This window comes from Dermacentor albipictus, chromosome 8, assembly GCF_038994185.2.
Source record: "Dermacentor albipictus isolate Rhodes 1998 colony chromosome 8, USDA_Dalb.pri_finalv2, whole genome shotgun sequence".
Classification (NCBI taxonomy): domain Eukaryota; kingdom Metazoa; phylum Arthropoda; class Arachnida; order Ixodida; family Ixodidae; genus Dermacentor; species Dermacentor albipictus.
The window spans coordinates 28,533,921-28,549,581 of NC_091828.1; the positions used below are offsets into that span (position 1 = coordinate 28,533,921).

A 15,661-nucleotide genomic window follows, 5' to 3' on the forward strand; every position below is an offset into this window, starting at 1 on the left:
CGTACAGTTTTTTTTACGTTTAGAAAGATGGGAAGGTATGTACTACGCACTGTACCGATGCATTTTCAGACGGGGCGTGCAGTTCTTATGTGCCCTTTTTATTAGGCAGTCTTCCTTTTTCTTTTGCTGCGTTTGCATCAAAGTAAATACGTTAAGTCACTTTGTGTACGGGCACTATCATTAATTATTTGGTGGTAGGTTGAGTGGGCGAGCACGGTCGCGCTTGTAGTTGATGTAGCACGAGCCCGGAAACTGAAGTTGCCAGAAAGAGGTGTGCAGCGATTTGTCGTGATCCGCATGGGCTCAACTACAAGCGCGTGACATGCAATAGCGATATCGGTCAACCACGCTTCTTTCAGTCCTTGTCCTTTAATCTGAGCTTTGTTTCCTCCTCGCTCTCATACGATGTCTTAAGTTACCTGCACTGCCACTTCGGTGGCACTCTTATCTTAGCGTAAGAACATTGCCGCTAATTACGTAAGACCAGCTCAGCCTAGTGAATTACGCCTCTTGTTCTGGAACGTGAACCATTGTTGTAGTTTCGGTAGAAGGTGAAGGAACAAATGCACTGCTAACTGCTTCAATTTTTTTTAATGTACGATTTTTGGACCCTTGTTTAAGTGTTCATATGCATGGCTGAAGTTTGTTATCAGACCCATGAGTTTCCTCGCTACCATTAAAAAATCCTCTTACGATGCCAATTTCTCGGTCAAGCAGTAGGTGTTGCTCGCTCTCGACGGTGGCTTCCCTGTCTCCGGTTACTTCTCCATCGACAGAAGGCATGATGGTGCCGCGAGGCGGTATAGTGACGTAATCTTTAAGCACACTCAAGGCGCGGTGTTTCAGAGAGCACCCAGGTAGTACTGCTTGTTCTCCGGAAAGCGTTATCGACTTTGACTTCAGGTCGATGATTGGACCGTGTTGGTTCATGAAGTCCATGCCGAGAACCGCGTCTCGTAAGTGCTGTTCCATGATAAAGGTCGCACGATAGGTCCGGTCATTGACGAATACTCTTGCATGCCTATTCCATTTCGCGTTGTTAGGTGTTCTCCTGCTGTCCGCATCTGAAGGCCTTCCAGTGTAGTCTTAGCTTTGTTCAACTGTGCTGCAAGAGGGCGTTCCTGACGGAGCAGTCAGAGCCTGTGTCTACTGAAACGGGGGCATTGTGACCGTCGAGGTCGGTGATCTTATGTGTTGCGTCGCAGTTAGGTCGCAGTGTCGGATTACGACTGCGTCGCGTTGTCGAAGTGATGTTACGTCGTGGCGTCACGTCTTCCTTATGCCGCGTTTTGTTGGCTTCCAGGTTTCGTGCAGGTGGCATCGAGTAGCCGCTACAACGTCGAGAAGGTCTTTTCGTCGTCTACGTTGGCAGCGAAGGATCTTAGGCATTTCGACGAACAGCAACCGTAGCTCTATCGGTTGCTTCCTTTATATTCCTTATAAGAACTATGGGACCGGCCACGGCTTGGGCTAACCTACGGTTCGCGCTGCGGCGACAGCGGCCAGTTAGCGCCTAAAGAGAAGGTCGCCGATGGCTCCCCTGTGTCACGGTGAGATAGTCGGCAATGTCACGAGGCCGTTGATGACGCGGAGGGCGCGGGGCGTTGACGGCAAGCCCCCGTAGTCTCAAGTCGTGACATGGTTATCGGCGCTAGATGCGGCCAGCTTCTCTAAAGTGGTATCAGAGCAGGTGGTGTTCTGGAGCGCGCCACACGTCTGTCTTTGGGCAGCTTCACTGGACGATGGCCGCACGTTCTGGTGGCGCGATAGAGCTTTCCTGTGGCCGTGGAGGGAAAACACGGGGCTGGGCTACGGCCGCATAGCTTACTGTTTGCGGCTGCGCCTGTGGCAGTTTAGGAATTCCAAGTGACTGCTGGATCACCTCTCGGACGACGTCATCAATCGAATCCACTTGGGGCTACCACGCTGGTAACATCTTGCGTACTTCACCGCGCACAACTGCTCTTATCGTCTCGCAGAAGTCGTTGCAGCAGAGTGCTTGAATTTCTGCGCTGCCGCAGACGTTCGGTGGTTTTACTTTCTAGGGCGCATTTACAGCATATTGTCAATCATCGTAGCTTCGATCAGAAATTCTCCTACACTCTTGGGTGGGTTGCGCAACAGTCCGGCGAAGAGTATACTTACTTTACCTCCCTCATCAAGAATAGCATTTTCTTCACATCAGGCACACCTGGATACGGGGGCAGAAAAGTCAGGTCGTCTGTTCAGTAAGAATGGCGATGTTCTAATTGGGCAGCTGCACTCCTGGTTGCAGAATAAGTTTGGCAAGCACGAGTTTCAGTTCTGGTGAGGTTAGTGAATGACTTTAAGAACTTGTTGTTGAACAGGACCCATTTCTTTAACGAGGACTCTCGCTCTTCAAACCAAGTTTTGGCAGCTCCTTCCAACAGAAAAAAAAGAAAACGTGGCATAGCGTTTGCTTCCTTAAGTGGACACTCTTTGGATTGTCTCACGCCAGGTCTTCTGATGGTCCGATGAAGATCCATGAAAAGTAATGGGCTCTCTAGACTGTTGAAGCACAATCAGTGTAGGCTGCAGTGGAGCTGTCATTGTGGCTTCTTCCGTGAGCACACAGTTATAGGTCTGCTCTAAGATGTTCGCGGTACGGGGGCAGGTTTTATGGCCTACGGGTAGTTGGATGCTCCGGGGGGACGTCCGCGCAGTTTTCGGGGTTTGGGCTTGACGAAGGCGTCCGGTGCATGAACAAGACAGCAAGCGCCCTCCTTCCCCCCCTCCCTCGGCCCTCCTCCGGATGTCATGTAGTGAAGACAGACGCCAAAAATGTAACTCACGATTGCATGCTTTTTTGGGCGAACCTGTGCCTTGCAACGCAAGTAGCACTCAACACTCAGGTAGCGGCGAGCACACTCGTCGATCCTCGAGATCTGATCTACGGCTAAAGCACGCTGCTTTTATACATGAGTCATCGAAGGTTCTAGCTTAACCGCTGGTGCTCTAGTGCCTTCCAGAAAGTAATACGCACTTAAAGTCTCGCATATACATTGATCTGATTACGTAACGTTCGGTGACAACAAACAGCGGATAGAACAAGAAATAATATTCGAGAAACTTGCGATACAGAAAGGTGCGCCTTGCTCTGAGCCAATCCAGACGGATGGTCGAACCCCTCTGGTGCGGCAGATACGCAGCGAACTCGCCAAATTCGCGCAGAGGAGTCACGGTCGGATTGCACTGGATCCCAAGCCACACCGGTGTGCTCGGGAACGAGCGCGCCGACGAGCTTGTGGCAAGCGCCCACTACCTGCCGCCCGTGGAAGTTCCTCTGAACAGCGAAGACATGCGTCTCACCATCTGACAACACCTCCTACAACCGAACCCCCACCCACGGATCGCTCGCGCAGAGATGCTGCCTGCGATGACCGCGGGCAATATTTTGCGGTTGCAACGGGTGGCGCAGCTACAGTTGCGCATCGGGTGCGTGCTGATGCAAGCGTGCTGCCAACGGCCCTGTCTCGCCGATACCGACCTTTGCGACAACCTTGGTGCAGACCCTCGAACAGCCGCTGCTGTGGTAGCATTGGCCGCCACGCCACTTTTCGAGCGCGCCTCGTAGGAGCAGAGCGGGCAACACACCTGCTGCCGCGCTAGCCCCATGTGTAGCGCGAGGGGAGAGGGCTCTCGGAATCCGGCGCGCGGCCCGTACTTCTCTCTCTCTCTCCCACTGGGCCTAGCCAACTCCTAGAATGTGTTGGCTCAGCTGATGCGCGTGTCTGCGGCCCTTGGTGGCCGGTGCTGCTTCCTCAGTCTCTCGTCTATAATTTTACCAGTGACGTTGACTTCGTGAAGTAATCGCACTTTATTTCTCAACAATGTCGTGCGAATGATTCCAGTCTACAGCCTACGTGCTAACGTAGAATCTGTAAAACAATATCAAACCGCGGCAATTTATTCGCAAAACTCGATAACATACCCCCCAGCAGAGCCCGAAAACGTCACTCACAGCGCACAACTTGAAGGATGGCTCAGCGGCGTTCAATTGGGAATTATTGCTTTATCATTCGAAACTCATAAGAAGTGCTTAGGTGTCCTCGGATTTTTTGCGCATTCTCTGGCACACGTCGGCGTAGCAAGGGCGCCAGCGTTGCATTCTTTCCTCAGTTGTGTCCCTCTCGCGATAAGAACGGCACGAACGAGAGAACGCCTGCGTGAAGTATTTCGGGCTGACCGTCATTGCGACAGTGGAACCATGTGCCCATGTACTGCGCGCCCTGTACACGCAGAACGCGCTCTATTTTGTCACGTATCGCTGGCTTTGCCAGATTGCTTTGGGGTCTTACGATGATATATAGTACAAGTATAATACCACCCCGAACACGCGCAAATTATTCGAGCTCGCTCTGCGCCGCGTGCGGTTTAGCATTCAACAAATGACTCTGGGTAATCTGGTGTCGTTGTCTTTTTAAATGCGCACGTCATTTACGAGGGACGAATAAATCAGCATCACAAGCAGTAAAAACACAGCTATACCTTCCCTAACTGAACCGATGGGGCTGCGACTGCGTAAATGACGTTGCAGAAAGCCAAATTGTGTCCTCCTGAGCTATTTTGTTAAGCTGTCTTAGAAACCTAATTGATTTGCCCGCTAACAAATGGTGAATAAACCACACCATGTCGCTTGCTTCTGTCCCTCATTGGTACGTTGAGGTGCTATTTTACTGGAGGAAAGTAGTTTTTTTTTCTTTAATTTTGAAAGAAAGTTGTCGCTGCATCCAAAATACATGACGTACGTCAAAACACGCCGGTTGAGGTGACAGCTATGAACTAGGGCAGTTCATCGACGAAACATTTGTGGCAGTTAACTGAGCAGTCAAATCATCGAAGGAGTCAGTTCCGGCTCTCGTTTCACCGCTGTGCATAGGGAATTTCGTCGGATGTTTGTGCGTGCTAAATTCTTTTTTAGTAGCGGTGAAATAAAGGACGTTTGACCACCGGCAAGGCCGGCTACAAAGTGGCCGGCGTGCTACTAATACCTTTAGCTAAGGACGTACTGTAACAATGTGTGTCGGGTCTGAAGATATGGCGGCAGGGTACACGCAGTGTCCAATTATATAAATTTGCTAGCTTTGCCAAGCGTATCGAGCGCGTGAAAGGGAATTTAGGAATGACGCCAGCGATGAAAATACGTTTACACAGGAATTTGCGCGCTTTCCGAACGATCAGATGTACTTCCTTTTTCTAATAACTTGGCCGACTCAAACGGTTGCCAGGTTGTATCCACGCTTTCATTCCTCCTCGATTATGCACTTACCCAGCCTCTGCCAGGAGGCGTCGTATAGAAGCGCCGGGCGAAGCAAAAAAAAAAAAAAAACTGGCAAGTGAAGACGAGATCCTGCAAGCTGCACAGGATGAGAGCCAACGGAATGTGTATAAGGCTCGCCCAATTAGTGAAGCAGGAAACAATTTAACGACTTTCCTTTTGAATCCTTCATGAGCTTGTTTTGTGAATTTTTGGGCGCATTTGGCACGCGCGAGATTGCTTTTATTGCTTCACTGAGCTCCGTCTGCGGTCGGTGATGGGTTCGTGGCAGTTATCCCTGGGACGCTAAATAGGAAATATATGATAGTTTCATAAGGCGCAGTAGTCACTCAACACTCGATTTGCGTGTATCTGGCAGAAATAGGTGGTACTAAGCGTTGAAAGCAAATCGTAACGCTTGCCTTCTTCAATTCTGTGGCTGTTCGCATCGCCAGGAATTTGTTACGACGAATTTGGTTTCAGTGCGGTCATGTTTGCTTGGACCTCACTATTATTCAGAAATATATTTCGGTGTTCAATCGGTTGCATCTTTCTGTTCTTTAAAATATTATGTTCTCGTTGTTTGTCGACTAGGCATGGACCAGTTCCAAGCACCAGATGGCCCAGCCTCGTAATTGAACGCTGTAATTCAAAGCCATTCTTTCGCTTTCAATCTTTTCTGGCTTACCAAGGCTCTGATCACATAAAGATATAGTTTTCTTGTACTTCGAAGGCGCAGTTAAAAAATTAACCCAAATTCCCCCTCGCCCCCATTTTTCTTTGTCTACGTATATGCGTCTTAGGAAGTATGCTTAAAAGATGTATTGTCGAAGCTACCTTAAGGTCCTGCGGAGAGCTCATACAGATGCGAGGACTAATAGATTCTACTACAATCTGGCGCAATTTGACCCTGATCGCGGTAACTTTCCTAGATCTAGTAATTCAAGGTACATTTTTTTCCACACCAGGTACGGTAGTGACTACATATTTAAAAAAAGACTTTACTGCCTGAAGGGACCCCCCTTCCGACAGGAATCTCCACCTCGTCGTGTGCGCTCAAAACTCACAGGGTCATTACGGTGGTGGCGCCCACTGTGGTTGGTACAGAGCTCGGCTGTTTACTAGCGTGTTAAAATAAACGCTCGGGTTCTACGGGCCAAAACCGCGATCTGATTATGGGACGCCGCAATGGAGGAGTCATGATTAGTTTTGGCAACCTGGGCTTCTTTATCTGCACGCAATGCACGGCACACGAGTGTGTTTGCCTTCTTCCCCAAACAATATGCAATCGCCCCAGCCGGAATCACACCCGTGACCGCGTGTTCAGCAGCGTAGATTGCTAACGGGTAATAATTAAACTGAAAAAGAAAATTCATTTTCCCGCAAGAAGTTTTCACAGGTAAAATCTCAAATACATTCTCGGTACTGAGAGTCACTGCCAGGAAAGTAACAATTACTATCCGGTTAAACACAGAAGCTGATTTAAGAGAAATCCAGTCCCGTCTAAGCGTCACCACAAGAGTGAAAACAGCTTCTAAGAGCTGATAACGCGTACCCTTGGAACATCAGAAGTATGCGTATATGTTTAGGCAACACTGCAGAAGCTATACTAGAGCAAAAGTTGATCGACGTGATCTGTCATTTACTCTGTCCATTGTCGTGTCTCGCCTTTTCCATGAAAACCGCGCTGTCGAAGACATTACCTGCTAAAAACCGAATCGATATATCTGTCACGGCCAGCTTCGCTGCATATCTTGTTTGTCATGTGGCTAAGCTCAAAAGCGCTGGAATGAAATATTCATTGTAAAGAGCAGGAAGTGGCGCCATCACTTGGTGGAACTTCGTAATAGAAGACAGCTCGTTGCAAGACAGAATGACTTATCATTCTTACCAGAAGAGTCTTATCATTGCCCATTATATTATGCCGCTGCTTACAAAGCAATGGCGCTCTCCGCTGCCGAGAGAACATGTGCTGTGCTTGGCTACCGTGTTTCGGCATGTGCCCGGTGTTCTTTCTCTATATCACGCAGAAACGCAGAATTTTAAAAATGCCTAGGGAAGATAGCACAATTGTAGTCATTGTCCTAGACTACTCAAAGGGCGGACATTACTTTCCCAAGAAAGCGAAATGCAGTATCGACCATAAATTATTATTTTCAAATTAATTAGTTTACGGCACATATTGCAATTTGCGGGTTGGATTCTATCAGTTACATTTGATCTAAATGAAAAAGAAATACCGCGCATACCAAAGTACAAGTGCAATCGGTTCTGCACTGCTCACGTGGGAATCTGAAATGAATGCATGGACGTTTGCAAATGTCATGGACCACTAAGAACTATAGTAAACGTACTCCTTCACAGGCTCTAAAGGCTGACTTGCAATCTTGAACTCTTGTTCACTTCTCCGGTTATTCATCATCATCTTTGTCTTCTGCATATTAATCTTCAACCCCACTCTTACCCTGTCCCTGTTAATGTCCTCAATCATTTGTTGTAACTTGTCTGCATTGTTGCTGAATAGAACAATGTCTTCGGCAAACCGAAGGTTGCTGAGGTATTCACCGTCGATCCTTACTCCTAAACGTTCCCAGTTTATTAGCTTGAATACTTCTTCCAAGCACGCAGTGGATACCATTGGCGAAATTGTGCCTCCTTGTCTGACCCCTTTCTTTATAGGTATCTTCCTACTTTTCTTGTGTAGAACTAAGGTGGCTGTGGAATCTATGTCGATATTTTACAAACGTGTTTTTATGCGAAGCATATTACGAGGGCTCAACCCAGCTCCTCAGGCGCGGCGGTGACCATGAAATCACGTGACACCGTGACGTCACGACAGAGGAGAAGTGGCTTTGGCTCAACTCTTGCAAGACGGGCTGGGTGGGAATCGAACCAGGGTCTCCGGAGTGTGGGACGGAGACGCTACCACTGAGCCACGAGTACAACGCTTCAAAGCGGTACAAAAGCGCCTCTAGTGAATGCGGTGTTGCCTTAGAAACGCGCTGTTTCTAAGGCGTGCGTCTCTTGCTCAGGCGCACATTTCGTTGCCGCGCCGAACGCTGCTTTGCTCGACGCTCACCGCGTCCAATGCGGGGCGCGTAGTCGCTGCCCTGTAGCCCATTGTCTTACACCCCTTGGCGGGTCGACGGGAACGCTGTCGCGTTCCACTCTTGAAGGCGAAGAAGTAATGCATGAGTTGTTTCTTCGTCTAGCCGAACCAAATATAGCCAAGCAACAGCAGTTCACCAGGCTAAACAGTGGTTCAACAACTAAAATAAAGGCTAGTATGCTTCGCATCCTGGGCTTAACCTTACCTAAGCCACAGCCATTTTTTTTAAGTGTGCCATAGGCAACACCTATTCCGCAGAAGAACTGGTTCTTAATTCATTATTATTTCTGTTATTAAATGTTCATGCAAGCCGCCCTCGGTCGAGCGCCAACGCTGGCGGGGACCTCTTAACGACAAGGTTTCCGCTCCCGTCAACCAGTCGACCAACCTGACTAAGTCTGCGAGAGCTCGGCTGCCGTGTCCGCTGGCACAGTTGGTCGAGCGACACCAGCCAAACTGCGAGTGCGCAGCGCTAGTCGCTCTAAACGCTGTCTAGGGACGCTTGGTCTCGTTTGCTCCCACGTCCTGCGACCTTGTACTTGCGTTTTGTATTTTTGAATATACGTTTTCGCGCGCCGTTTCTTCCTTGCTGCCCTAGAAGGCATCTCTGACTCACACAATGAAGCCTGCTTCCTGAACCGCATCTTAACAGTGGCGTCCTCGACGGAGACTTTCTCTCTGATTTATTAAGCAGGTCGGAGCAGTGTAATGAGAGATTGTAGCTGAGGGCTTCACGGAAGGCAGAAATAGAAAAGATTACGCTCACTGAGGCTGCTGAGAAAATTGGCTTGAAAGGCGTGAAATTTAAAGCATGAGCAGAAGAAAAAGCAAAGAAAGTGTGGGACTATAAAGCAGAAGTATATGAAGCCGAAATCCGTATGACCGAATGTTGCGCCTTGAAAAGCTTTGTGCGCAATTCGCTTGCTGCTGCCGCGATTTGTCTCTCCAGAATTCTGACACCGAAATCCCGCGGTCATCGAGCGAGATGTGTCCATGTTTACCTGTGCGCGCCTGACACTGTGCTAGTTAATTTAGTTAAAACAAGTTGGTGGGATAGTTGGTTTGAACTCATGATAGAATGCCTAAGCACGACTAACAAGTACGTAGAATGAAGCAGACTGTCGCTGTGTGTCTGTTTCTTTCTATGTCCTCGTTGAGTCAGACTTACACATTCTACTATTCTTAATTTAGTTACTAAACGAGTCTTTAGAAGATTATATGGCCGATAGAACGACTGTTCTAACTTCGTACAGCTATCTACAAATTTTCTATCGAAATCGGCGCTTTGCCTTTCAGGCGAAACTGCGATTATTTTTTTATTGCACTTCTCGACGGGCAGTCCCTGCTAAGCGCCGCGATCCTCGCGTCCCTCGAACTTCGTATCAACAAGCTTAAACAATCTTATTGGGGCAAAAACTACACGGACTCCCGAAGTGCACTTACAGTATTATTGTCATGCTGTCCCGCTATCGACGGTGCGTGTGAGACTCGCGCACGGTAGGATAGAGCTTCTGCGGAGACGCAAAGTGCGTTTCGTTTGCGAGAACGACGAAGCGGACCCACCAAGAAACGCTACACGCAATCGCATAGGTGGCGGAGCCGAGCCGAGGCGGCGTTCGGCCTTCCGCCGCTGGAACGAGTGGTGGGCGCTCACACACTATAAACACACTAGCGTTCCAGCGGAGCTGATGTGCATATATGCTCTGGCAAGAGTGAAACAGGCAGAAATTATCGAGCGAAACTTTATTTCACATTTCACTGGAGGTTGACTGACGCCGACGGTTTCCCGTTAGCCTCATCTCGTTTATACCGTCGAGGTTCCACGGGTACAACGTCGCTGACGACGATCTTGTTGTTGCCAGCGTTCTGAAACGCTTAGTAGGTGCCAGCATGGCCGCCAGGGCGTTGTTCCCTTTGGCCAGTAAGAGTTTCCTCGCGAAGGGCGCCATGCACCTTCAAACCCGAGTACAGTTAGCACAACGTGCGAAGAGTTCAAAGGCAACGCTAAACCTTGCTATCGCTGTCAATGACTCGCCCTTCGGGACAAACTGTAAAACCATTTTATTTGACGGTTAACGCAAAAAAGCTGTTCGTTGCATGTATTGCTGAAACCAACTATAATCTCAGCACCACTATTTAAACTTGGCGCATTATACTCTGAGCATTGCTCGCCAGCGAGACATATCGATCTGCTCACCGTGACAGATAAACTTCGTCAGATAGTGCATCGTTTCGCTTCGGTGCCCTGTAAGTGTCCGCAGTGCCGTCGGACCAGTACACCGCCGTCCTCGATAGCGGGTTGATTGCTCGCTGGCTTAACTATCCTTATTTATTTGATGAGATTGGAGCTTGCGTGAGCGGCATTTGCTTAAGAGTATAGCGCAAACCAAACAGTTGAAAATAATTTATTAAACTATGCAAAAAGCCTGCTTGACGACTTCTAGAATATACGCACGCTTCTCACACGTCAAAGCAGCCGTTGCAGGACGTATCACAAGTAACGTCACCGGAAGATAATGCACAACACGCGGCGACAATAGTAAGCTCTAGCCATGTCACCGCTAAAATCACAGGTGTAAACAGGCCAGGATCTTCCTCGGTAACATCATAAGTAGTTTACCGGAACGCTACGTATTCTTCCTCCATATTGTGAGTAAAGAAAAATTGGCTTAGGTAGCCACAGTTTCCACGAGTTTTCTGAGGATACGTTACGATTCAGTGCAGTATATACGAAAGTTGTACTCATACCATCGTAGAAAGCATTGTGCAGCTGCTTGCAGTAGATAAAAAGGTATATTAGTTCAAGTCAACAGTGATGTGGTTATGGTAGACGAAACCACGTGGAGAGTTTCCGTCAGGCATCCCGCAAGTTCAGTTACAGTAACCGTCACTTCAGCAATTTGACAACGTTCTCTGGCGTGTTTAATACAGTAAAGTAGAAAACTGGGCTACTTGGAATGGGCGCATACTTGAAATCAGCGTGCAAGCTGTGGTGTGGTCATCATTTCCGCACTAACTTCGCATTAAGGTGATATCTTGACAAGTGACAACGAAGCGGCAGAACACAGCGCAGCAAATGCCCGCCGGCATAAGCCCGTGCCAGTAACTTCTGCGGTGAGCGCCAGTAGAAAAACCAACGTTGTCCTACTTCAGACTGCGTTTGTATAGCGCAAGCGTGCGAACGCTACGGCCGCAGAGTTAAAAATAACAACTCTTTGAAGATGAGTGCGTCTCGTGCACGCAGTCTGCGAAACGCCAGCAGGCGCACTTTCGTTATCGCAGGTCTCATCACAACGATCAATAGCACCCTGTTGTAAAAACCGAGTATTCTCTCCGCATGCTCTATAAGTCCGAACTAAGCCTAGGCAAGTAGATTCACCATGTGACTGACATTTTGCCGAGAGTTTACCGACACTAAGGCTGCCCGAGAGGCCCCGAAAGTACGTGTTTTTTTTTTCATTGAAGATCACCTCTTTTGAGTAGTGTGAGGCTGATTCTATGTGCTTCTATGAAAAAAAAGGAGAAACGTTGGTTAGGTTGCATTAGTAGTACCGCCACAGTGGTAAGTGAAACGCCTTGTGAGTGCAGCAGACGGTGTATATGCAATAGAGTAGATAAATTACGTAACCAAATACAGAAGTTACATCTATTCACCCATAGAAAGCTTACGTGCCTAACTAATGATACAGCTAGTGGGCGCCCTAAGCGCTAATCTTGTAACCGTCATCGCTCCCTGAATGTTAGTGGGTCCGCCAGGTGTCCAAGACTCGGGCACGAATCAGCATCCCTTTGTCTTGCTGCCCGAGTCTCTTCATACCATTTCTGCATCCTGCGAGTCAAACGCGAAGCGCCATAAGCGAGCAAGGGTGAAATTGCTGTAAAAATTTTTACATTTGTAGGCCTTACAACTTGTGATGAGTAGCGTTTCTGTTTGATGGATTATACTTACAGAACTGAGTGAGCTGCCACGAATGCGACCACTCACACTCGTATCGACAAGAGTACTGCCGAGCTACGCCTCTCTGAATTCCGCACGAGAGGTCAACTTCAGCTCCAGCTTCGATTGCCATTGAAATAGGCACGCATGCATGATCGACACGTGCATGATTGAGTAATGGTTTGTTTCCTCTACACAACGATGCCAGAGTAAAGCGCTTGAATACTACGGTTGCTAAAACATAAGCCATGATAGTATAACATGTTTTCGTTGCGTGTGGTTTGATCAAGCTTTTATGCATCTGACCTACGTTAAAGACGTGTCACGTCAAAGAAAAAAAGAAGTATGACCTCACAATTCTTTGTTATGATTGCATCTGAGAAAAGGAAGAAGCCCTCGTTTTATCTTTTGATGCATAGATGACCATTGTCACCGGATGGAGAGTCAGCCTAATTGAAGAATCGAGGGTGCTCGACCCTACATTCACCTGGACACGGCAACCTGTCATTGAAGGAATTGAGCGTGCGCTTACTGAAAGCAGCCCAAAACATCGATGTCGAGACGCCTTTACCCAGCTCGCGTATGCAGCGTATGCAAACAACCACAGCGTTTTATTCCTTTGGAATAAAAAATGCGAAACCAGGCTGGTACTTCATCAACTGAAGAGGCCGACAGCTTTCGCTTCGATGACCCACTCACGCGAGAAAAAGGGAGACCGTGTGGGCTGCGTGTAAGCAATGCAGATTCAGAACAGCGGTAGTCACATTGCTTGAGGCGCTTCGAATGCACTGCTGAACAGAATCTTCCCGTGAGCTGTCTGAGAGAAGGTCAAGGATTGAGTAAGATACGGTAACGAGGTCAAGAAATAAGCTATCGGTTTAGTTAGGGCTGAGCCCGTCGTGAGGCAATGCGAGAGAAGTAAGAAAAAACTGGCTGTGGCTTAGCTAAGGTTAAGCCCAGGATGCGAAGCATACTAGCCTTTATTTTAACGCGACAGCGTTAAGGAGCTCGTGTCGCAGAAAAGCCGGTGTCGTCGGCTCAGGCGTGCGGCGCTTGCTCAGGCGCACATTTCGTTGTCGCGCCGAACGCTGCGTTGCTCGACGTTCACCGCGTCCGATGCGGGGCGCGTAGTCGCTGCGCCGTAGCAAAGCCACCTAGAAACAGTCTCTGTAGCACGCCGAAACCTTCGCTTCTCATTTCAACGAGCAGCTCTGTCTCCAGGAGGCATCTCACCTCGTGAGTATCTAGCAGAGGCAAGCGCAGCTGCTTATATAACGCCGCGACGCCGCGAGCGACGTCGCGAGTTGGAGCCCCATTTCTCCTCTGTCGTGACGTCACGGTGTCACGTGGTATTGAAGGCGACACCGCCGCGCTTGAGGAGCTGGGTTGAGCTCTCGTAATATGCTTCGCATAAAAACCACGCGACAGGAAACAATATAGTGTTGTCTAAGAAACTACCAATATCAGAGATTTGGGATATGCTTACAAAACGAAATATTAATGAAGAGGAGGAATAAGGAAGAGGAGCACCAGTAGGAAACCGTGCATCAAAATCTGGTTGGCAACGCTACACTTAATATGCAAAAGTTAAGTACAGTGTGCCATCTGTCCAGCACTGGATCTTAATTCGGTGGAAAGGGCAAAGAAAAAAAAAGCACGTGTTTCGAGTCCCTTTGAATTCCCGCTCTGTTTGAAGTTTTACCCGTCGAAAACAAGACTGCTCGCAGGTGGGTTCCACGTTACAGATCCGGTGCCCGCAGGGCCTTCATTCAAGAAGGGTGGTTGAGAAGGGAATTTTCGCCGTCTTGGGTGTCGTGTACTTTGCCGCTCCTGGCGCCGGACTTCCGTGCAAGGCAGGTTATGTCTTTCTTTAGAAGTGTTGCCCAATGCGAGAAGACGAACAGCTTTGCCGCGTGCTTGCCACAGCGTATCGTGCGACTAATTTTACCAGGCAGACGCTAAAACCGCTTTCCGATTTGTCCATCTCGAATCGCCACGACCGGGGACCCGGCTGTCTCTCCGTCCGCTGCTTCACGCCTCGAAAGCCGCTTTAAGACGACGACATCGCCAACTGGGCTACATTCCTAGCGCTCTGGCTTTTAAATCTTTCGCGCTCGTTCCGAAGAAAGGAAGAACAACAAAAGAAGAGAAGAATAAAAGAACGAAAGAAAGCAGATTGAGATAGCACGGCCCGTGCAAACACGCGAGCCGACACGCCGCGGCGGTCGGTGGGACAGCGTGTCGGCGTCTTTTCACCGCGCGATGGCCCTCTCAGGTCGGGGCGAGTGCGCGCACTGGTTTCACCTCACGGGGGCGAGGGTGGGCCCCCTCGTCGGCGTGGCGTAGCGTAGCGTCGTCGTCGCCGACGTTGCAGGGTCGCGCTTTCGCCGCTGCCCCCTGCGCGCGGCATCCTTGGGCGGGCGGCGGAGGATCCGCTTTCTCCGCGGACGGGAAATGACTGCAAAGGCGCCCAGAAAACGGTCGCCGCCTCTCCTGCTCCTCTCGGGTGCGATACTTGGCATTCCCTCCGATCCCAATCGGAACCGGTCGCCGGCGGCGGCAGACGAGCGCTTTCCGCCGCGGCAGCTTCACGCCGCCGTCGCACGCGAGAGGACGACATGGTGAACATCGTCGGCGCCAGCATCACCGGTGAGTTCCCCGTGTAACTTCGTGGCTGCCCCACAGCGCACCTGGCGCGGGACGCGTTTTGCCGAGAAACGGAGGGACGCTTCCAGGCGGATTACTCGACCGACGCGAGTCGTCAACGGTGGAAGAACCGCTATGGTCAAGCGCGCTACGGCAACCACACGAGACTGGCCAGAAGGGTAGGAAGAGAGCACGCCTTCTGCCGGTGTGCTCACAGGGAAATGAACGAGCAACGCACACGTGCGGGCTTACTGCGATAGACCAAGAACGTTCGTCAAATCAATTTTCACAACTTGTACATGTTGTGAAACTCTTTGCCGGTGTCGGCTGTACGTAGTTTTGTCTTAACACCGGCAATTTTATCACGCGCTTGTTACTATGCAATGCCACTAGAACCTAATGATACCATGGTCAGGATGAAACTGCGTTCATTTGTGTATCGAATCTTGAGACGAGGAATATAGCGGAAGTTAAAGGACAACTGAAGTTGATAATTTTGGCTCTTGTGCACACTGGACCTTAATGTCACGCTTCGTAGTACATCAGCAATGAAAAGGGCAGACACATCTGTATCAAAAATGAAAGTTAGAACTGCGCATTGGCAGCAGGCTATTCACGAAACGAGTTTGGTACACTAAGAGCTGAACTCAATTTATCTGTAGTTCTCGTCTGTCTATTCGATTTTGCACTT

General features: G+C 49.3%; 1 protein-coding gene across 2 annotated transcripts in view; it reads left to right on the plus strand.

The window, feature by feature from the left end:
• Positions 1-14,737: 14,737 nt before the first annotated feature.
• Positions 14,738-15,661, plus strand: part of LOC135905251 (uncharacterized) — a 115,329-nt gene continuing 114,405 nt past the window's right edge. For both annotated transcript variants that reach the window (XM_065436261.1, XM_065436262.1), the window contains exon 1: positions 14,738-14,973. In XM_065436261.1, the coding sequence (XP_065292333.1) occupies positions 14,943-14,973 (31 nt within the window). In that variant the 5' untranslated portion in view covers positions 14,738-14,942. The remainder of the gene's footprint in view (positions 14,974-15,661) is intronic.